The sequence below is a fragment of the Hemibagrus wyckioides genome, linkage group LG13, assembly GCF_019097595.1.
Source record: "Hemibagrus wyckioides isolate EC202008001 linkage group LG13, SWU_Hwy_1.0, whole genome shotgun sequence".
Taxonomy (NCBI): domain Eukaryota; kingdom Metazoa; phylum Chordata; class Actinopteri; order Siluriformes; family Bagridae; genus Hemibagrus; species Hemibagrus wyckioides.
In genome coordinates this window covers 7,694,619-7,717,406 of record NC_080722.1, presented here as the reverse complement: position 1 = coordinate 7,717,406, position 22,788 = coordinate 7,694,619, and the positions used below count along the sequence as shown (strand labels likewise).

General features: G+C 39.9%; 1 protein-coding gene across 2 annotated transcripts in view; it reads right to left on the bottom strand.

Annotated features, from left to right (window-relative positions):
• Positions 1-22,788, bottom strand: part of dock1 (dedicator of cytokinesis 1) — a 268,380-nt gene that overhangs the window by 69,914 nt on the left and 175,678 nt on the right. For both annotated transcript variants that reach the window (XM_058405904.1, XM_058405905.1), the window contains exons 28-29: positions 14,748-14,849; positions 12,752-12,846 (exon numbers count right to left, since the gene is read on the bottom strand). In XM_058405904.1, coding sequence (XP_058261887.1) covers positions 12,752-12,846; positions 14,748-14,849 — 197 coding nt within the window. The remainder of the gene's footprint in view (positions 1-12,751; positions 12,847-14,747; positions 14,850-22,788) is intronic.

Below are 22,788 nucleotides of genomic sequence, written 5' to 3'. Positions count from 1 at the left end.
ATGCATAACGTTATAAAATCATCTGGCAAGGCTCGAATCAGAGTAGAGCACCCAGCTTGCCTTAGCCACGTTCTGGCACGTATTAACCCATCTCCTCAGGACATGGACAGAGGATTAGAGGATCTCCAAAAGATGTGCAGCAGGTGGGAGGAACACATGGCTCTCATTTGCAGGATGCTGGGGTGTGATGGTAAACAGACGGCGAAGTAATGCTTGGAGCGGCTCAGCGTATGAATGTTAAATTGAGGGAGAAACGGCTGCAAACGGAAGCGCAAGGCTGCGGGGGGTTTGCGTGAAGAACGGATGATTGACAGATGAACACAAATACTTTAAGGTTTAAAAAAATGAAGAAGAAAAAATGGGTTTTCAGCCTAGATTATCAAGATGGTGGTGATTTCAGAGTCTAAAACAAAAAAAAGCCACCTTCTTAGCAGATACATTACCAGAAAAGCATTTTTACAGCGAATCGTCTCATAGCTGAAACAGCGACCAAAGCCTGCACTTAGATTTGCATTATTTAGCAATTAGCTATTTAGCACATACCATTATGCTCTGTAGAGTCTGTTAGAAACATATCAACACAGAGTCTAAAAACCCTCACACAAACTTTAAAGTTTTTCATTCCCCCCCACACTGTTTACTGAAGATGAAGGTCATCAGTCTATATTTGAAGACAGACAGCGACTCAGCTGATGGACAATCAGGGGTAGATCATTCCACCACCTGGGTGCCAAAACAAATACTCTTCCTGCATGCCTTCCTTGCAACTTGAGGGATAACGGGTCATGCTGGAGGCTCGATGGGAACAAGTTCAATTCTTCAGTATAACACTTGAAAGTGAGCTTCGCCCAGCATGTTTTTTTTTCCCCTCCAGACAAAACTATTATTACGAAAGCTGTACGAAAGCAGAAACTGGTGTCTTGTATTAGCAAAGCATCTCATCATGATTTTAGGTCTAAAAATCCGCAGCTCAAAGCGCCCTGTGCCACGCTATCAAACGGCGCAAGTTGAAATACCGAGCAAAAACGTGTTGGCGAATATTAATGAGATTCAAGAAGAGAATTCAGAAATGAGAAACACAGTTCAGAGAAACTGACGGATGAAGTGAAATGTGTGTACACGCGGCAGACGGTGTTCGGAGTGCTGAACGCATTCAAATCTAACGCACAGAAAAGGCTCGGGAGAATAAAATAAACAATGCCAGAAAAACAAGAACAAGAGGTCTAGATTTAGATACGCTCTGTCTTTCACACTGAAGGAAGAAAGTTCCACCTTAAAAAATTCCACCTTAAAAGAGTTATTTGAATCGTCGCTGAGAGGAACTCTTAGAAGTAGAACCTGTTTGTAATGCTGTACACTTCCGATATGTTTTTAAGAGTTTACGTATAAGGATTTTACAGTAAGTTTACATTTAAGCTTGAATACAAAAGGACGCTGAATGCTGAACGTAAGCTGATTCACTCTTAAAATGCAGAGACACGAATGAAGGGATTTAACCAGAGCCCTGAGACAGGTGCTTTTCCTACTGTGTAGTGCAGCTGAAATGGATTTAAAGCACAGCGTGTACCAAAAGACTAGGTTCTTAAGAGAAATTAACACTTTTTAGCACAATATCCTCGAAAATGTTTGAAACATTTGTCAGACAACTTTTAGAAATGCCTCTGACAAAAGAAAGTTTTTGGCGGCCCAACCGAGAAGTGGACGTCCCCGAGTATCCACTGACGAAGGCTCGACTGTCATGGTGCCAGCATACACAAGTCTGGCATGTATGGAGACGTTTGACAGAAACTGTTCAATAATGATGCTGATGATCTTATAACTGTGTGATCGTTTCACTCACCAGCTTTTATTCAACATCTGCACACTTTTAAAGCGAGAACAATCGATAGCAGCAAAAACAGCTTATGGAATTTCCATTTAAAACGGTATTAATACAGATAATATTCAGAGCTCTGAACACATTGACTTTTAGGGTGTATGGAGGGAATATCATCATATCTATGGTGAATTCTAAAACTGGAAAATTACACAAAGCTGGTTTGAAGAGCAAGTACTTATAGGGTTGAATATTAAAGGGATTTTGTCTCAACAATTAATTTTCTAAATGTAGTTGCTATACTTGTGTATGTTGTATTAATGTTATATGTATATGAACATCTTCGATAGTGTAAAGACACTATAAAAAAAAAACCCACAGAAGAAACAAAAAGTGTATATGTACACACCGATCAGGCATAACATTATGAGCAGTGACAGGTGAAGTAAATAACACTGATCATCTCCTCATCATGGCACCTGTTAGTGGGTGGGATATTTTTGTCCTCAAAGTTGATGTGTTAGAAGCAGGAAAAATGGGCAAGCAAACAACGAGTGTCTGGCCTCCAAATTTCCCAGATCTCAATCCAGTTGAGCATCTGTGGGATGTGCTGGACAAACAAATTTGATCCATGGAGGCCCCACTTCGCACCTTACAGGACTTAAAGTATCTGCTGCTAACATCTTAGTGCCAGATACCACAGAACACCTTCAGGGATCTAGCGGAGTACATGTCTCAACGGGTCAGGGCTGTTTGGGCAGCAAAATGGGGACCAACAGGCAGGTGGTCATAATGACTAAAATTGTCTACGTATATAAATAAAAATATTTTGAATGTATATTTACATATATATTTTTTTACTATATGTACATGGATGAACTTAAGCTCCTGAGTGAATCACAGCTGATACGAAAAAAAATGTACGTTGAAATAGATTTATTCCTTTTCTGGTCACGAGGTAAAAACGTCACAGGCGTGATCTCCGGACAGCCTGACAGGAAACGGCTGTAAAATTGAAGATGCAATCGAAACCTCAAACGCATTTTTAAATCCACTTATCCGCAGCATCAGTGTGGTAAGGAAAATATGGAATGGCAAAAGAGGGGACATGTTTTTCTCTTTACCTATGAACACTCCCATGCTTCTAGTGTGATGTCTGTATTTCATGCAATTTCACATGCATTAAACACGAGTGCAAATGTACAATAAGTAAAAAATATTTTTGTCAAGTTGAAATGAATGATGCATAATCACATATATGGCCGTCTAGGTTTAGCGCAGTTCTGTTAAAATTAAAGTGGTGCAGTGTCTCATATACTGAATTCTTATGAGATAAAAATGTCTATGAATTCAAATACGGGGAAGAAGATGGAGAAAGTGGGAGGAAGAAGGGGAAAAAAAAAATGGCATGGTGAGATAAAAACAGAGACAGGCAGACAGGTCAGCGGCTGTCACTGTGGTACAGTCGCATCTGTTTGTACTCCTAATGAGTCAATACTGAGGAGAGTGTAAGTCATTGACCTGTGCTGTAATCTCATCCACTGCATCTTCCTCTAGTCTTCCAATCCCTCTGCTAATCTCAGAGAACATTCCTCACTCTAATTAGCCCTGACTTATCCAGTCTGACTGTACGAGTCAGTTTGGTACATTCGTCTGAAGCCAGGTTATTCCTTCAGTTCTGCCATCTTTCATTTGCTAGTTGGACGTCGATCTCTCTTAGGTCTGATCCACCTAAGGGTGAGTATATATGCAGCTGCATGCTGCTTCTTTGGAGAATGAACAGGACTACTGGCCAAGCACGAGTGACAGCTGAAGAGCCTTAGATGAATTCGCATGATGGAGTCCAATAATTCAGGTCAGGATGAGAAATTCGATTTCCCCTGATTGTTGTCCCTTGGTCCATGTCATGGGATAGGACATGGCTGCTTTTTTATTATTAATATCTTTGGCTTGACTAAGCTTCCTTTTCATCTGTGTGAGAACAGCACAGGAGATTACAGCGGCACAGGTTTTAAGGCATACAAAAAAGTCCAAAATACATTTCTATGTAATAAACACGGCAAACCACAGGAAGAACTAAAAACACCAGTTCTTTTCTTTAAAATCGCAATACTACACTATTTAGAGTATAAGATCCATGTTCGTGTTCTTTCAGGTGTTAGAAGCCAAGTAATGCTGTTATAATTATTTCATTATACTCCAATGTCCAACTGTAAGAGGCTATACGGTAAGCGTACTAGTCCAGGAGTTGGATCACACCATTAAGATAAAGCACACTGGTATACGTTTCACTCAACAATACAAAACGTGACATAGCTGCTCTAGCAGAAATCTGCATCATTTATCCAGATGTTTGCCTTGGGTTGGAGGATTGATTCACAATCTGTATTTAAAGAGTTTACATGATTTTCCCAAGCTTTGGGGGCTTCCTGCCCAGTCCAAAAGCATGCCTTGTAGGCTGACTGGCATCTCTAAATTGTACATAGTGTGTGAACGGGACTTTGTGTCCTGCAATGGGTGGCACCCCATTCAGGAGGTCCTGCACCTTGTGCCATGAGTTTCCAGTGATAATATTGCCTGTGACCATGCATAGGATGAATGGCACGGAAAAGAGGAAGGGTGGTGTATCCTGAAAATAGATGAACATTGAGCATGTGTGACTAGATATTTTTCAGGCCTATAACAAAGTTTTAAAGCTCTAACAAGAAAAATTCTGAACTTGGCTATACAACAGAGGGTGTCTGTGCTGTAGAGCCAGCTCGACAAACGTCTTCACACTATAGAGCTTGGGAAGACTGCTCGGATATGCCGTGGATACAAATTATTTGACGCAGTAAACCAAGATAATTAATTAACCTTTAGCTAACAAGCTACTTGCTACTAACAATTTATGTATGAAGAAAAACAATTAATTCAACATGATGTTACATCATATTAAAGATGTTACAAACAGATGCATTAGTAGGGGCAAAGTGTGATGAACAGCAGTACTGTCCATAACCAGTGCAATTGCTTTGGTCTTGACCGTCTCACCTCCAACATTATAATTCTGGGGAAACAAGCCCCATCTGCATAAAACTGCAACGTTTTATTCTCTGACCAGAAACAATGTTTGGGGCATTAAAAACATGGCTTTTCTGAACCCTGTCTGATCCAAGGTTCAAACTCTTTCACTGTTTGTGTGGAGGTGAAACCTAAGTTTTTAAAAACGATGATGACCCATCTTTGACCTGTGCACGCCCACTGCAGCTCTGCATGTGTTTATTAGTACTGCTGGCCAGGCTGTTTATGGGCTGTAATACGTTGCCTGCAGTTTGATTTCTATTTGCTCTATTATTACAGCACTGTGCAGATTCCCCAGAATGAGAAACTTCTCCTGACCGCTCCACCAGTACAACCCGTTCTGCAGACAGAGGAAATGGTCCATGTGTGACAAGACTCATGTGTGACCTTATGCAGTAGTTTCACCTCATTGCCAGTCCATATGTATGAATGATTTTCCTTTTTAGAATTTTTTGGCCAAGATGCAGTACAATACATAGATTTTAGCTATTTCTGAGGCGTTGGATGTCACAGTTTATGACTTACAGTCACTCTGCTGGAGTGCTCACATGAGCATTTTTTAAATTACTTGTGTGTTTTGGAGAAGACCAAAAGGCTGACTGAACAGAAATATTCTTAATAATGAAAACTCTGTTTTCAAAAAACATCCACATATGTATGAAGTCACTTGGAAAGAATGAAAAGAAAAGAAACAAAACAAAACATATCCTAATAGTGCATCTCTCGAGGCACGAGGCATGTCAGAGGGCATCACTTCTAAGCTTAAAAAAAGCACACAGGTCTTTGTGGCTAGCGCTGTATTATAGGCCACAAATGTGAGTGTGTACAGACACAGACACACACTACCTACCGCAGGATCCATGGCACTCAGGAGTACAATAACCCTGCATTACCTGGCAGCCAGTTATATAGAGAAATGTCAACGTGTGCAAATGAAATCACCCCGTTTTTGTACAGCACGGCCTTGCTTTGGAGAAAGGTCACTCCCATGAGCAATAATGGCGAGAAATGTGATGGATATGAAAGTTTCATAAGCGGCAGAAAATGCTGAGGACACGAGAATAAATCCCTGGACACAACATCGCCTCCCTCTATGAGACTTTACGAGGGATAGTACGCCATCAACAAGGAAATGAAGCATTAATAATACATGACTGAAGGTTACACAAAATGGACTCTTTAAAATAAGGCCAAGTGGGAGATAGAACATAAACTTCACTTGCTGTTACATGATTTGGAAAGAATTCACAAAAGCTCTGTAAACACACTTAAACAAGCTTTGGGAAGAAGTGTGTACATGAGCTATTAAAGTTAGTCTCTCTCACACACACACAAGCACACAGAGCCCAGGAGTGTGTATTTTCTCTGCGAATAGCTTCTCATAAGCAGCAGTTGTCAAGGCGATAAAAGCTGGCCTGGCTGAGACCTCTGGGTGGCCCTCACATCTCCCCTGAGTCTCACCTTCTCTGAGACACTCAGAAGCACAAACTAAGCAGTGAGGGAAAAAAAAATAAATCAGTGAGGAGGGTAAGGAAAGATGCACACATTGAGGAAAACCCAAGTACAAATTCAAGGTTCATTCACCGACTTCAGTGCTCAGAGTCATATCAGCCTCCAGGCAAGTCGTGGCCATTTTCACACATGCTGCTTATGTGAGCACATCCCCAACTCACACTACTGTAAGTGTGCTTAGGATAGGCTGCAAAGCCTCAGAAATACACACACACACACACACACAAATCCTCCGACCAGATCACAGGGACTGTATTATGAGCAAAGCAGAACACAGAGAGATGACGACAGACAGAAAGGGGGGGGGGGATAGGGGCAGCAGTGTGTGAATGGATAGATGGACGCACCACCTGGGTTTTGAAGGCGAGAACAAGAATAAACAGGCAGACTGAATACAAGCAGGCGGATGAAAATGTATAGAGAGTCAGAGTTAATTTAGCACCTCGGAAGACAAGCTTTCATTCGGAGGTCTAAAAAAATATGAACAGGACACGATGACTCAGAGCCCTGCTGACAGATCTGGTCTTCTTGCAGCACACACACACACACACACACACACAAAGGGAAAAAAACCCCACGTGATGTAACAGTCTACCAGCGTGCAGTCACCAGCTAACAGAATACATCCCTCCTGCGCGGCTGGGATACAGCCAGACGAGCGTGTATTAAAGTGGTCTAAAAATTGAGCGCATCATTCAGTACGTTCAGATGATGCATCATCCGGCATCTTCCAGCATCCAGCATGGACCGGAGCAAGACAGATAATAAAATCAAAGTCACTCTGTATTAAAGAAGCATGTTAGGGATGTAACCAAACATGAATACATTATTCAGAATGAATAAATGTTATCTAAGCAAATACGAACACACACACAAAGGGGGGAAAAAAAAAATGCTTGGCAGAAAAGTTCATACGTAATCTAATTGAGAACGGAGGTATGAATCAGAACTGTGATCACAGGGAACACGGTTTTAAAAAAAATAAATAAAGTCAGATATGAAGCTTGGTGGAAAAACAACGACTACGTTTATTAATTTATTTATTCGTGGCGGTTTAAAATAAGCTACTAGCTTAAACAGAACCAACTAAGTTCATCACAGACATCTATGAGCAAAATTCATTATGAACACCATTAACATTTCTACCTCTGTGGTTTCGGTAAAGAGTTTAGGTTAATAAGATAACGGAATAATAACCCATTTCTTAATTAAATGCTATGGATATCTCTAGCCTTCAATATACACAACATGGCCAAAGGTATGTGAACAACTGACCAATCACAACCATGTTTGTTGAACATCTCATTCCAGATTTATTCCCCTTTGCTGTAAACTCTTCTGGAAAAGGCTTTCCACTAGATTTCGGGATGTGGCCATGCGGATTTGTGTTCAATCAGCTAGAAGAGCGTTGATGCTGATGAGCATGGATTCCTGGCTCTCACAGAGGCACTGCCATGCTGGAACACGTTCGGGCCTCTGAATTCCATTGAAGGGAAACTGCTTCGAAATTTATGATAAGTTTGGGGAAGACCCATATAAATGGTCAGGTCTTCACAAGCTTTTGGCAATACAGTGTATACAGATACAGAGCATGGCTTTGCATTAGTAAGTACCTCTACTAGCACATTTACCAATGTCTAATACCCTGCTGACAGCACGAAGGTGTATGCAAATCACACTGAGCTGTAACAGATAAAAAAAAAAGGTCTCTTGCATAGTTAAAGGGCTCTTATGGATCTCTGTAGGGTTCTATAGAAACACTAAGTATGCCCCGGGGAAAATGGAACGAACCGTAAATATACACCGGAGAATATGGAACGAACCCTTAACCGGATTAACCCTGGTTATAATACCATTTTATACAAAAGACATTTTTCAACTTAATCTCTATCCATCACATCTGCAGCATATGTGCAGAGAAAACAGAACAGCTGTTTAGTCAAAACTCACTTGCAAATCAAACGGAAGCTAGTCAATTCTGTTAACATTTTTTCACAGCTATATATATATATATCGCATATATATATATGTGTCGCTTATCCCAGGACTCATACTATCCTCAGAGAATAAGGTTATTTTTTTGAGTCTGGTTTCTCTCCTTGCTGGTTTCTGGCTTGCTCCTGTGCATGATACAAATAAAACGTAACTGATTTTACTAACATATAAAACCTTCCAACACAGTACAGCAAAAATATACCTTTAGCTTCTTACACTCACCTAAAGGCTGTGTAGTATCAATACCATAAAACTACAGTGGTAACAATACTACAAAAGAAAATCTCCCAAAGAAAGAGAGATATTGCTTTTTTAGATTCATGTTGCGCATAAATGTTTACTGATCGCTTCAATGGCTGGACTTCAACTTTCATTACAAGCTCTCATATGTAAGCCACTAGCTCTGACGTAAAGAATTGGGGGTAGAAAAAAAAAAAAATAGACATGGACATGGAAACGGACATTCCCGACTGCCAGCAATGAATCAATCCACTTAGAGAAGATGGAGGGGAAAGAAGTCCATTTCAGGCACTGATTAAGACCAAGTCGACGCCATAATCTGTTTTCCTTCAGCAGTGGAAGGAAAAAATATATAAATTAAGTTGCATCTCTGAAACGGACTGAAAAGCAAGGTCATTGACTAGGACTGAAAGTGTTGCTTGCAGAGAAACCCAGTTGGGTGATTAATGACAAATTCCAGGTGTTAATATGACTTTGTTAGAAATCACAGCTCTTAGAATAGAGTTTTTCCTTCACTGCTCGTCTTCACACCGAGAGCCGAGAGTGGCCTGGCGGTGATAATGTGATGAAGATGCACTAGCAGGTGCTTCAGATAGGCTTGTGCACTTGTTTAGCGATCATCATCACCTCCACACAATGACACATTTAGACATGTGGGTCTCTAATGGAAGATTTTCCCTTTTACAGCAAAGTGATCAGATGCTATCTGACTAAATGCATTAAATTCTTTAAGCAGAGATGAAAAACTTCTGGAAAAGAGCCTGCAGGCAGCATACAGACGGTATAATAGAGGAGAAACACAGCATTGTCAGAAATATGCCTCATGACTGAAGTAGAGGATGTCATGGTACATGTTTCTCAAGCAAGACATATTCCTGGATAAACATCTCCACGTTGTTCTGCGCCTGAACCTTTGACTCCTCCTACTCCGGAGTCACTCAAAAATTGCTTCCAGGCTACAGATGGAAGTGAACAACAACAAATTATTCAGACTCAAGGGTTGATGTGTTCTAAACAGACTTGTATACAGATATTAAGAGGGGTACATTCGGAGAAGCTTTTCTGTATACCGCAGCTGTAACCAGCAGTTATTTAAGTTGCTTTTCTGTCACCTTGAACCAGTCTGAACATTTTCCTCGGACATGTTTCCCCCCGCCCACAAAACTGCAGCTCACTGGATGTTTACTGTTTATCGCATCATTTGATATAAACCTAGAGACAATTGCGTTGGAAAATCCCAGGAGATCAGCAGCTTCAAAAACATAAATTCTAGCCCATCTGGAACCGACAAGCATGCCACAGTCAAAATCACTGAGATATCATTTCTCCACATTTTGATGTTTGATAGGATTTTTAACTAAAGCTCTTAAGCTGCATCTGCACAATTTTCTGCATTCTGCAACAACATGAAAGTGGAGAGTGAGTGTATATTATATTTTTTTTTTATTAAGTCAGTCATTTTTAGGCCCATTAGCCTATCAAAACTATCACAGTAAATAGTTTTAATTAGATTAGTAAAGCATGTGAACTTTTACTACTTAAATAAATCATGTTTATCTGTGTGGAAAACGTCCAGACCGAACAAAAAATAACAAGGAATGAAGAGAGTGTTCATTTTTATCCTTGGTATTTTCTTTGGTTGACGTAGGAAACTTGAGATCATGCAATGTGAGAGAACCAAACAAAATAAAAATGTAGTGAAAGAGTGATTTCAGGGAAGACGACCTTGACTGAAGAGACTCAGAGAGAGAGAGGGAGAGAGAGAGAGAGAGAGAGAGAGAGAGAGAGAGAGAGAGAAATGACGGCATGGTGAAGCCTCCTGCAAACATCAGTCAAAGTGAATTATAAACTGTATGCATGCATATATGCATGCGAAAGTGTCACTTTGACTCATGAATACAGACTAGAAGTAATGTGTGAAGTCACATATCTGACTTCACAGGTTTTACATGAAGGCTAAACCCTTTGAGAAATACGAGATGCACTAAGCAGAGTTTCTCATTAGAGTGTAATGCAATAATAAGTGAAAAAAAGACATAAAAATAAGTCCATTCCTTAATTAAATAAGTGAGGAAATGTGAAAGGTAATGTGACGTGAAAGCTCAGAGTGCTCCTTGAGATCACTCTGAAAGAGGAAGGAGAGGAAAATTATTCATAGTACTTTTAAAGACAATATGAAACAGATATTCAAAGACATTTTTTTCTCCCCCCACAGTGAAACTGCATTATTTGGCAGGTAGGTTCTGCTTTTATCCATCGGGATTTGATTGGAAACTCGGTTATTCCGAAACTGCAAAAAGCAGGAGGTGGATATGGGGGTGGAAAATGTTTGTCTCAGGAGTGAGGCCGGCCATGTTTATTTGAGCCTGTAACATCCAGCTGGTAATGATGGTGGTGACAAATGTTGAGGTCATCATCCGTGCTCAAGCATCTCCAATAACGCATGAAGGAAGGGGAAATGAAACATGGCATAAACTGATCGATTATTGTACTTTTTATGCTGCCCAAAATTCCACTTTGATGGAAAATCTATATCTATCTATCTATCTATCTATCTATCTATCTATCTATCTATCTATCTATACACACATATATACATACACACACACAATCTCTATATCTATCTATCTATCTCTATATCTATCTATCTATCTATCTATCTATCTATCTATCTATCTATCTATCTATCTATCTATCTATCTATCTATCTATCTATCTATCTATCTATCTATCTATCTATATATATTTAGTGTACAAGCTTCTATCTACCTACTACTTACTATTATAAAATTGAAAAAGTGCATGTCCAGTCTGCAGTCCATTACAGCATATAACATATAAATATAATGTATAGACAGGCAAAAAGGAATAAAGCACAGAGAAGACAAGAGAGCTCAGTACATAAAAAGGGATATATATATATTTATCAGGTCTTTGTCTTCGTGATATAAACTAAAAAAAAGAAGCCACACAGTATGGGTATCCCTATTCAGAAAAAAGAAGGCGGCTGAGAAGTCAGCAAAGTGAAAGTAACCACAAATGTCTTTGACGTCCTGTGTCCTTTCCCCTTCAGTGAACTGGCTTTTCTGCAGGGTGAAAATTATTCATGTTTGTTCTGACCACTGCTTCGTCTGAGGAAGCAGGAAAGCATAGGTTTTTTTTTTTTTTTCAGGTGCTGGAGCACTGAGTTTAAAAAAAAGGTAAATTCTATTGCCTTAGCACAGATTTTGGCACCTCTGACATCAGCCCTACTCTGCTACTGATTACATGCCTAATTATAGAAGCAGAGCGCTGGTATTAGAGAAACACAACATGTCCCGCTGAAGCAAACAAAGCTAAAACAACACGCTGTTCACTCAAAACCAACACGCATGGCTTCGAGAAGCGCGAGTTTGTTGAAAACCCAGCAGTGAAAGCATATGAGAACCTCTTCCCCTGTGTTCTTCCGGCTCTCGACGAGCGCACGGCTCAATGAGAGAGACATTAATAAAACAAAACAAAACAAGACAACAGTGTGTGAGCATGCAGCGTGGGGGATCAGCAAGGCTGGAGATTAAAATGCGAGGTATTTATAATTCATGGCATTGTTTGTGTAGCCACTGCACATCTGATAGAGCTGGTGCGGAGGCCGCGTGAGCGCCCCTGCCATTAGCATCCACGGGAAAAATAAATAAATAATAAAAAAAAAATTCAGAGCGAGCATGGAGGGGAACACAAAACAGTTGCCTACTTCTGAGAGCTGTTTCTAAGCAACGAGAGAGAGCGAGAGAGAGCGAGAGAGAGAGGAAAAAGTGGGGGATCAATCCTGGAATAATCACTAATAAAAGTTTTTCCTTCAATCCTCACAGCTGTCATATCCTGTGAGCTTCCACGTCGTCTACATATTTACTTTATATGTCCATTCTGAAGTTCTGTAGCTTCATTATATACGGTTTCCCTTCGCATTTACACTTACAAAAAGTGCTCACAATGAAGAGACTACAATCAGAGATTTGAAGGCTTGCTGTATTGTTTCAATCAAAAGTCTTTGACTGCTGACCCTGTAAACAAAAGTCACACAAGAGCAGTGATGCTGAATCAGGAAACGCAGAGAAAGGCCTGGCGCTGGACGCAAGCTGCACTTACTTGTTCTGCATCATGTTCATGATGACCCAGTCGGTGGGGTAGACGTTCTTCCCGATGAGGTCTTTGAACATGATAAATGTTTCCATTAAGAAGTCCTGTAAGGGGGGGGGGGGGGGGGGAGGAGGAAAGGAGGGAGGAGAGTGAGAGAAATGAAGCACTACACCATATAAAACTGAGGCAGTGGACAGGAGGTGCAGAGATATGAAACCTTTTTACATCTCATTTCAAAGTGAGCTTAATTCTTTGCTGAAAGGTACTTCAACTTTCGCGGTTTAAAATAAACAGGAAGTTCGGAAATCGATAAGAGACCAGTTGAGTCTATTCAGAATAAAAATTCAATAAGAGCTTTTAAAGACATTACCTGAAGGACAAACACAAATACATGTGGAAAAGAATAAAGTCACATGACTGGATAAACAAACTAAGATATTATACATAAACATACTAAACAGCTGTTAATGAATTACATTTTCTCAATTTTCTATCATCTATAATAAAATATAGTTTCCCTTATATATTCTGCTGCATCTGTGAGGGTAAAAAAACACAGCTAAAGGCATCGCTCACACATCAGACAACTCTCTTTCAGCTATCTATATAGACGGCTATGACAGTGCTGTTTAAGCGTATTTCTGGAATTAAAATATAATAATTCCATATGATCTGAAAGTCCTTTAAAAGCTGTAATCCATAACATTTCTGTGCAGTGGCTCTCGCTAGCTTCTTTGCTTTTGGACTTCAGATTGCATTTTCCTGGCACAGAAAGAAGCTCCACTTATTTACTGCCTAAGGAACTACAGAGGAAGAGTGAAAAAACAAACACAATATATTAGGTGTTTCCTAGAGGACAAGATTTGTTACAGCTGTGACAAATATCTAGAGCAAAACAAGGCATACTGATGGTGGCATCCTGTTGCCTGAAGTCCACACTTTTGCTCACACTACACACGTCCAACATATGGTGAAGTGGTGGGAAATAATTATTCACATACTTCTGCTATAGTTATGTACTATACAATACACTACAGTCGGTTTTGACTGATCACTACCCTGGGATTTGATTCACCAAACCTTCTTATCCCAAACAGTTGAATTAGTGGAATTTTTCCTTCTAGATTTCGTCTAAATGTTTGTAGATGTGGAGGAATCTGACTGCAGAGATTTAACAGAGATGACTGCGGTGTAGTTTGTTGCTAATTATACTCTGTATAAATGTTGATCCTGCTGCTTTCAGAGCGTTCAGCATCTGTCCATTATGCATAAATAAATAAATAATACATTCTAAACATTTTTCTAAACATAATATATAGTACAAAGGAAATTTTTTGATGTAGCTATTACAAGCAGTGGTAGCTCAGGGGTTAAGATGTTGGACTAACTGTCTGGAAGGCGGTAAGTTCAAATGCATTGAGCAAGGCCTCTAACCCACAACTGCTCAGTTGAATACATGAGATGCCCCCTAGAAAAGAGCATCTGCCAAACGGCATAAATGTATATGCAATGGAAGTATATTAAAAGGAAAAAAGTCTCTGAATCCTATTTTCTACCTCACCATTAAACAAATAGTTAAATCGATTGTATAAATAAAATCTCGGCATACTGTTTTGCTCCACTATTATACGTAATTCAGGACAAATTCGACGAGCTAGCAGTTTCACACCACTGTGAAGCTGTTTAAATAAAGCAGCTTGAACTCATTTAAATGGTCTGCTATACAATTTCATTCCGGTGTTGCAATCCACAGGAGACGGGCCAAGGTTGAGAAAGAACGTACAGCTGAACAGAAGAAAAATGCCATTGAAAACGTAGCTGGACTCTCTTCTTCGCACTGATGTTCTCAAATGAACAGCCAAGATACTTTTAATCAGAAACTAATCAGAAATTAGAGCCAACTGTGTTGGATGCACAGCAAAAACTACAATCGTTAGCATCCTATGGAGCTGAAGTTTTAGTTGTCAAGTATCGAGTCTCTGCATAGAAAGCAAACGACACTCACCACCACATCGGTCCTCATCTTGCCGAAGGTGTTGATGAGGTGAGCGTAGTGGTAGTCGTCCATCTGTCGGAGTGTGGCCGTCATACTCGCCACAAAACTGCCCTGAGGAAAAGAAACAGGTCGAGAGAGAGAGAGAGAGAGAGAGAGAGAGGAAAAAAAGAGAAAGGAGGCTCATTAAGAGGCAGAAGAATGTCTTGCACTGAAAGTGCTGCTACAAGCAATAAGCTACTACAAAAAGCACTGTCCATCAAGAACACAATCCAGTCCAACGCTCATCAATCTGAACAGTACACGATGACCCCAGCAACAACAAATCTTTAAAGGTCCATGACACATTCTCGCCCAAAGTTTTCCTGAGCATCAGACTCACTCATCCGAACGTAATGACTATTTGATTTTTGTGTCTCGGAACAGCAATAATGCTGTACTTTCATCGGCAGTGCTCAGTGGACACAGGACTTAAATGTGCCTGGGACAGTAAAGCGATGGTAATAATGTGAGACAAACAAATGCGGCAAACACCACACCAGGTTTATATAACTTTTCAGCAATTATCTCCACATACTATTTCAGTGAGGCGACTAATGAGCGAAGGAAAGAAAATGCCCATGGCAACCGCTGCTTCACTTCTTCTGTAAATAACAGACTTCATGGTTTTTTTTTTTTTTCTGTCAGAAGGAATACATGCCCAAGCCTAATAAGAGCATTTGACAGTAAAAGACGCCTAAAGCAAAGGAGAAGGAGAAGAAAAGGTGAGGAGAAGGCGAACATGCCTTCAATTGGGTTTAATTAATAATGCGGGAGGCGGCGCCCTATGGGCCTGCAATAAAAAAAAAAAACTGTTCTTTCTCAAATATTAAAGTGCTGCAGCTATTGAAGGTGCTGATATTACATGCTATTAACAGGAGACCAATCAGCACATTGAAGCAGCATGAAAATCAGAAATGAAGCTGAGAATTACAACAATAATCGCTACGCTATTATGAATAGTGGGAATAAAGGCACCTTATCACCACATGTCTCCGCTGTGACACACAGAACCACGCTTGAGCAAGTGATTGTATATTACTACCATGTCCAATAAAGAGAACAATCTCCATCTTTAACACATAGAGGTTATAGGCATTTTGTAGATAGACAGACAGAAATATAGATGAATGTTGGGATGAATGGGTGGGCGGGAAGGCAGGCAGGCAGACAGATAGAGAGAGAGATAGACAGACAGACAGACAGACAGACAGACAGGTAGATAGATAGATAGATAGATAGATAGATAGATAGATAGATAGATAGATAGATAGATAGATAGATATACAGACAGACAGACAGACAGACAGACAGATAGAGAGAGAGAGAGAGAGAGAGAGATAGATAGATAAACAGACAAACAATCAGACAGACAGACAAACAGACAGACAGACAGACAGATAGATAGATACAGACAGACAGGCAGGATGGAAAGAAATATAGATGGATCTGGGGATGAACAGATATGCAGACAGACAGACGGAGGTGGATCTGTGGATGAATAGGCGTGCTATAGCGAAGCAGAGTATAGTGGAAAAGTAAACTAAAGTCTGTCTAGTGTAGCTCCATAAACATTGTTACATTCAAGGTTAAACTTTAGCAATGCAGCATCTCCCATTCTCTTAATACTTCATCAACTTTGTTCCTTTATCCAACACCCCCACAGCGCTCATCTGCGCCTCGTCTCTGCTGTATTTCTGGCAATAACACTGCATACAAAAAGGTGACGGAACATTTCAGAGAGGCAAAGAGGCTTTCAGACGCTGACAGCAAGATCTGTAAACCCTGAGCATTATAACTGACATGGTTGTTATTTTTTGTTCACGGTTCTTCCTGAATTGTTCCGCTTTTGTTCCGTTTGTGAGTGAATCCTACAGTGCTAATTAGGAATGGCCTACATAGCTGAGCAGAGGCGAAACACAAGGATATTCCTGCTTTCTCCTCTCTGTCTCTCTCCCTCTCTCTCTCTCACACACACACACACACACACACTCTCTCTCTCTCACACACACACACAATGAGCTATGATTTAAAAAAAAGTGAGTTCCTCTCCATTCGCAGAGAGAGCTGATGCACAGTGGATTTCAGCAGAACTGGACTCAGCGCCTTTCCTGTACACTGAAGGTGATTTGAGATATGCGGCGTTTACTCGGGTTGAATTGTACCTTGGAGACTTCTCTACTTTGGTGTGGTTTATTTAGGCAGGTGAGAACACAGCTGGGTGAGGACTGAGCGCTCAAGTGATGTGGAAATCTGGCCAATGAACAAACAGAGGAAATAAACAGTGGATGCAACACACATGTTTCAGGCTAGCCATTTATCTAATCATCCAGTAAATTACTGAGCTCCATGATCTCCATGACTGGGTGATAATGATATCTCTGTGCACCTGCTAAGGGTTTCTTTTTTTTTTTTTCCCCTCATTACCACAACCCTGACCAACGAATAAAGCAATCTCACACACGTGTTTCAGCTACACAAACCTGTTGGAAAATGTTTTTTCTTTTTCGATTTGTGCATCGAGATAAACCAAATTTCATGTCTATTCAGACTCTAATGTGGCAACTCGTATTGTTTTACCATGCAAATCCAGTCTCAAACACCCACACACACACCACAAATGACCAGCTAGGACCTAGCAAAGCCATAACTCCTGTCCTTACAGCCAATACTGAAATTGACTGAGCCTCTTATTAGCTCTGGATTTAGATCTGAGTATCTGATGAGAAGAAACAATGAGAATAGTCTGGCATTCAGTCGACTAGAGAGGATGCAATAGTGGATGGTTTGTTAATAGTAGGGAAGAATTGTGAGAAATAATTTGGCCGTTATTTCCCCTCAGATGCAGCTTAATTTTTTTCTTGGTCGAAATGAAAGCAGCAGCTGATACGAGTGGAAGTGTAAATCGTTACTGCCTGCAGAGACCCCCCCCTTTTAGTGCAAATGCAAAATTGTATTTTACTCACTTGATTGTTCTTTTTCTTTTCTTCAGACTAGCCTTTTTGATAAAGAAAGACAGACACAGCCAGGATGGAATGGATGGGTGAGGGATAACAGATGAATGGAAGGATGGACGGGTAGATAGGTAGGTGAGAAGGTCAGGAGATTGATAAAAAAATATCTATAGAAATACAGACAGACATCCAGTCTACTTCAACCCCATGCTAACAAAAACTGGTTTAAATCTTAACACAACAGAGCAAACAAATTAGGTCACACTTGAATGTAAATTAGACAGTTGTCATGACAATAGGGCTGAAACAGAATCGATGAAATGTCTAATGAAACATAAAATGCCAGAATCACCAGAACAACTTATTGCCCACATAATGATGCGAGATTAGATGATATAAATACAAAATGTCCCACAGGATCACACATGCATGAACACCTCTAAAAGTACAAGTTATTTTTGGTGCCTGCTCATTTCTACCGCTGGGAACTCCCACAGTTTAGAGATTGAGAAGAGATGATTTAATTGGATATTGGTGCAACACATCTGAACATACACTATACTGCAGACACCGATACTGTGACACCTGAACATCAGCAATATGTAGTTCCTTAGTTCGATAGATAGATAGATAGATAGATAGATAGATAGATAGATAGATAGATAGATAGATAGATAGACAGACAGACAGAAGGAAAGATAGATGGGCGGATGGATGGACAGACAGACGGACGGACAGAGAGACAGACAATTAGATGGATGGACAAATGAATGGATGGATGGATAGATGGGTGGGTGGGATAGACAGAAATATAAATGGATGTGGGGATGAATGGATACACAGACAGAATGTCTTGTTGTGCACAAATACCCTAGTGATATTTCTGCCACACCCCAGCGCATCAACAATACAAATCTATTTCCATAATGTGTGTAATGTACAGTGGGCAATTAATACATCACAAGAGAACATTTATGCTTTTACTTTATTGCAGTACATGTTTAATAATTTACTAACCTATTGGGTATAATTTCTTTGGAATTAATTTTGAAGTCATGATCGAAAGTGGGACATTGTACATCACCAATATCATTAGCAAGCTACCCAAGCCACAGAATACAAACTGACTAATTATCTGGCTCTTTATCTGATAGACAGGCATAAACGAGCTCCGGGTGTTTGGCTCTTAGCAGAAACAAAGGGGAATAGAATCAGGCAGGGAGGGGGCTGAGGTTCAGGACTCTTCTTCATCCGAGAGGTGAACTGAAGGGCTGGGATGAGGATTTATGCTGACACAATCATACATTCGATACACTGGACATAACATCAATAGACTCAACACATCACACTCGCTATACATACACCACACACACACTTCCTTATATTCACTCAAACACTATATTGACTTATCCCTTACTCACTGAACACTATGCTCTCTTTCACAAATCCTTTATAATCTCTGAACACTATATTACCTTAACATTATACTCCCTTGTGCTCATCCTTTATACACCCCAAAACAGTGTGCACTTGTTTTCTCAACAAACAAGCAACTTCCTTACCATAATCCCTTATATTCACCAATCACTATACTCCCTTATACACACACTAAAGCTCTCCCTTACCCTCAAACCCCCAAACACTGTACTCCTTTATCCTCACCAAACACTATTATTATGATCCACCAATCACTATACGCCTTTATCTACCCTTTACACTCGAACATTACACAACCTTATGATCCCTTAAACTCAGTGTACTCTATACGTCCTTATCTCAGTCACCCACACCCAAGTGAGCGCTATACTTCCTGATTCTGATCCCCTCTCCTCATGAGGCACTATACTCTCCTTTCCTCATCCGTTTACACAATCTATTATAATTACGGAACACTAATAAGGATTTGTTCTCATATCCTAATCCATTATATTCGCTGAACACACACTGTTCTCCCATATCTAATTCCATAATCCACAGAAAAACACAGAACCTCATCCACATCTCCTATCCCCGTCCCATATACACTGAATACACACAACACCTCTTTTGCTCAAACATTATACTCTCGAATTCTGATCTCTAATATTCACCAGACACTCCCTTAACTTCATTCCTTCTTCCAACACTGTACTCCCTTATCCGTGTAACTTACGATCACAGAAAAATATATGTCCTCATTCAACCAGAACACTTTCCTACCTTATATCAAGCAATATCTATATGATTAGAGCATCATATATAACTACAGTGCATGCCCTATACTATATTACATAACTGTAGCCACTTTTCCATAACCCTGGTACTTACCAAACACCATACTCCCCTTACATTTAACCCTTTAATTCCCTATCAATTTATCAATATGCTCAATCCACACCATCCTAAGGTTATATCTACTAAAATGATGCTCCATTTTAAGTGATGGTCCTCTTCCCCATATTCTCATCTAACACTATATTTCATAACTCTATATTTAACTGCATGCAGATTTTAAAATACTAGGAGGCTAATCTAGGACATAGACGCTTTGGCAAATTGCCAAACGGAAAAAAACAGCAGACATCAATATTGCTTAAAAATATGTACAGACAGCATGATTAATGAAACTCTTCTACTGCAAAGTGCATGAGAACAAAATCACATTGATCAGGATGTGAGAGAGAGAGAGAGAGAAAGAGAAAGAGAAAGCATACTAGAAAGATTAATCGTTCTCTGTTTGAATGTGGGAGTGTGTGAACAGACATGTGAGGAGTCTGCCACTGGTATTAGTAAGGCAATATTTTCCTGTCTCTTTCTGATGCCAGCATTTCTGTCACTGGAATCCTAAGAGAGGCGGGTGGAGAAGGACACACGCATCCCCTCTAGTACCATCGCTTCATTTAATCAGCGTTGCACATCCAGACACATCTCCATGGTAACTACATGCTCTTAAGGAAATAGGTTTCTAAAAAAAAAAACAAAAAAAAAAAAAGAGAGAGAGAGAAAGAAGAGGATGCTCCTTATGTTTGGGAATCCCTGACTATGTGAGAGGAAGAACGGATAGTTTTTTTTTTTTTTTATACACAGTTGATTGGGCGTGATATTAACCTCATCTCGAGGGTGCATGATGGAGTTCTGCCTTATGAGCTTAATTAAAGTGTCAAGACCAACTTCAACAAAATATAATTGACTTTTAAAAAAAAAAAAAAAAAATAAAGAAGAAGAAAAAACACAGACACACAAACAGGAGAGGATTCCAATAAAGAATGGACACAGGATTAATATAGTAATATGCAGACGTAAATAAGAAGCAGATGTGTGGACACAAGCATTCCATCTGTCCACATTTCCACAGGAAGAGGAAAGAAAACGAACAAATGAAAGTGATGAGCTGCAGCACAATGTTAGGCGTATTTATCCAGGCCCTTAATTACTTAATGGTCTTAATTTGCAAGTAAACAAGGCTAACTGAATCTCCCAGCCTGGATGGAGAGCTAAAAAAAAAAAAAAAAAAAATCACCCATAAGCAGAAAAGCTCTAACATACTGTATAACCGCCTGTTTAAAATGTGGGGAGAGAGATCAGGAGGAAAATAAAAAATAAAAAAAAAGCAGGTCACTAAGTCATCTTGCGTAGGAGTAACGAGACAGACTGCATTATTATAAAGTTCTAGTGAGTGTGACAACCTTGCTATGTGCCGAGCTCATCTAATGCAAAGATCAGAAATTCCACTCTGTAAAATCATCACCTTGTTCAGCGCATGCTGCATGTCCACCGCCTGAATGCTCCTCGGAGTGAAAGTAAATAGCCGAGCCTGTAACGAGACTGTAACGCCGCAAAACTGTCAGCTAGTCACGCTACTTGATGTTCTGAAAAGACGTCTGCATTTGCCGTGGTATTCATAGGGAAAATAGCAAAAAATTAAAAAATGGTTGGGATTCACTACATACACACACCCCTTAAAATATCCACTTTACACACAGTATACATTTTCAGCGCCTGTACTGAAAACAGTGCAAAGTGCAAAGAAATTCACGAGAAGGAAAACTAAATCACGACAAATGGAAGTCGGACGGATCTGTCGCAAGAAACTGTATTTATTTTAGTAATTAATATAATCATTTGTAATTGAAAGGACACCCGTGACTGAAGGATGAAGGTGGAGGGCAGTGTGTGTGTGTGTGTGTGTGTGTGTACGCATGGTAAGGACAGAGCTGATGTCATTTTTCATTCTGACTCAGCAATTTCAGTCTGAGGGTTGAGAGGACAAAATGAGTCTGCACTGCAAAACACACACACAAAATCCACACACACACACACACACAAAATCCACACCTCTAGAGAAGCCACCAAATCCCCAGAGAGGTTAAAAAAAAAGTGTTTAACGTCTCACGAAACACCCGTCTTCCTCCTTTTCTGTCTCGCATCACACCCGGCTGCTAATAAGCAAACATAATGACACAACACATTAAGTGTAACATTTCTTTATTAAGAGCCCTCTCATTAAGTCGCCTTAATGACTTTTTCCGTATTAGAGTCTGTGGTAGGATCGTCTTAAGTAATGGTGAGAAGCAGGAACACCCCTATGATCAGCGAAACCGGCGTTAAAGCACAGATTCGGAATTCACAAGGGGGATAAATGTATTATTTAAACTGTTCCGGGATCGCCTCTGTAAAAGTAAACTCATTCTGTAAAACAAAGTGTGGGACTTTCTCGAAGATCCGGCAGAAAACGTGTGAGAATTGTTTACAGAAAGCTCAAATCGAATTCACAACAACGTGTGATTAGCATAGACAAAAACATCCCGCATTTCTCTCTACTAAAAAAAAAAAAAAAACTTACAGCAAAAGTATATGAACAGCTACAGATTTTCATTACTAATTTTTATCCGTTACGCTTCTAATGTATTATTTAATTGGCTGCAGATTTGAGTTAACGTTAAATAGTCACATTATAAACATTAACTAAGATTCCCTCTGGATTTCACTTAGGATTGTTTTTTGATGTAAACACATGCTTTCCGTTATGCATTTTTTCTTCAGTTTCTACTACTCTGCAATGAAAAAATCTGGACACGTAA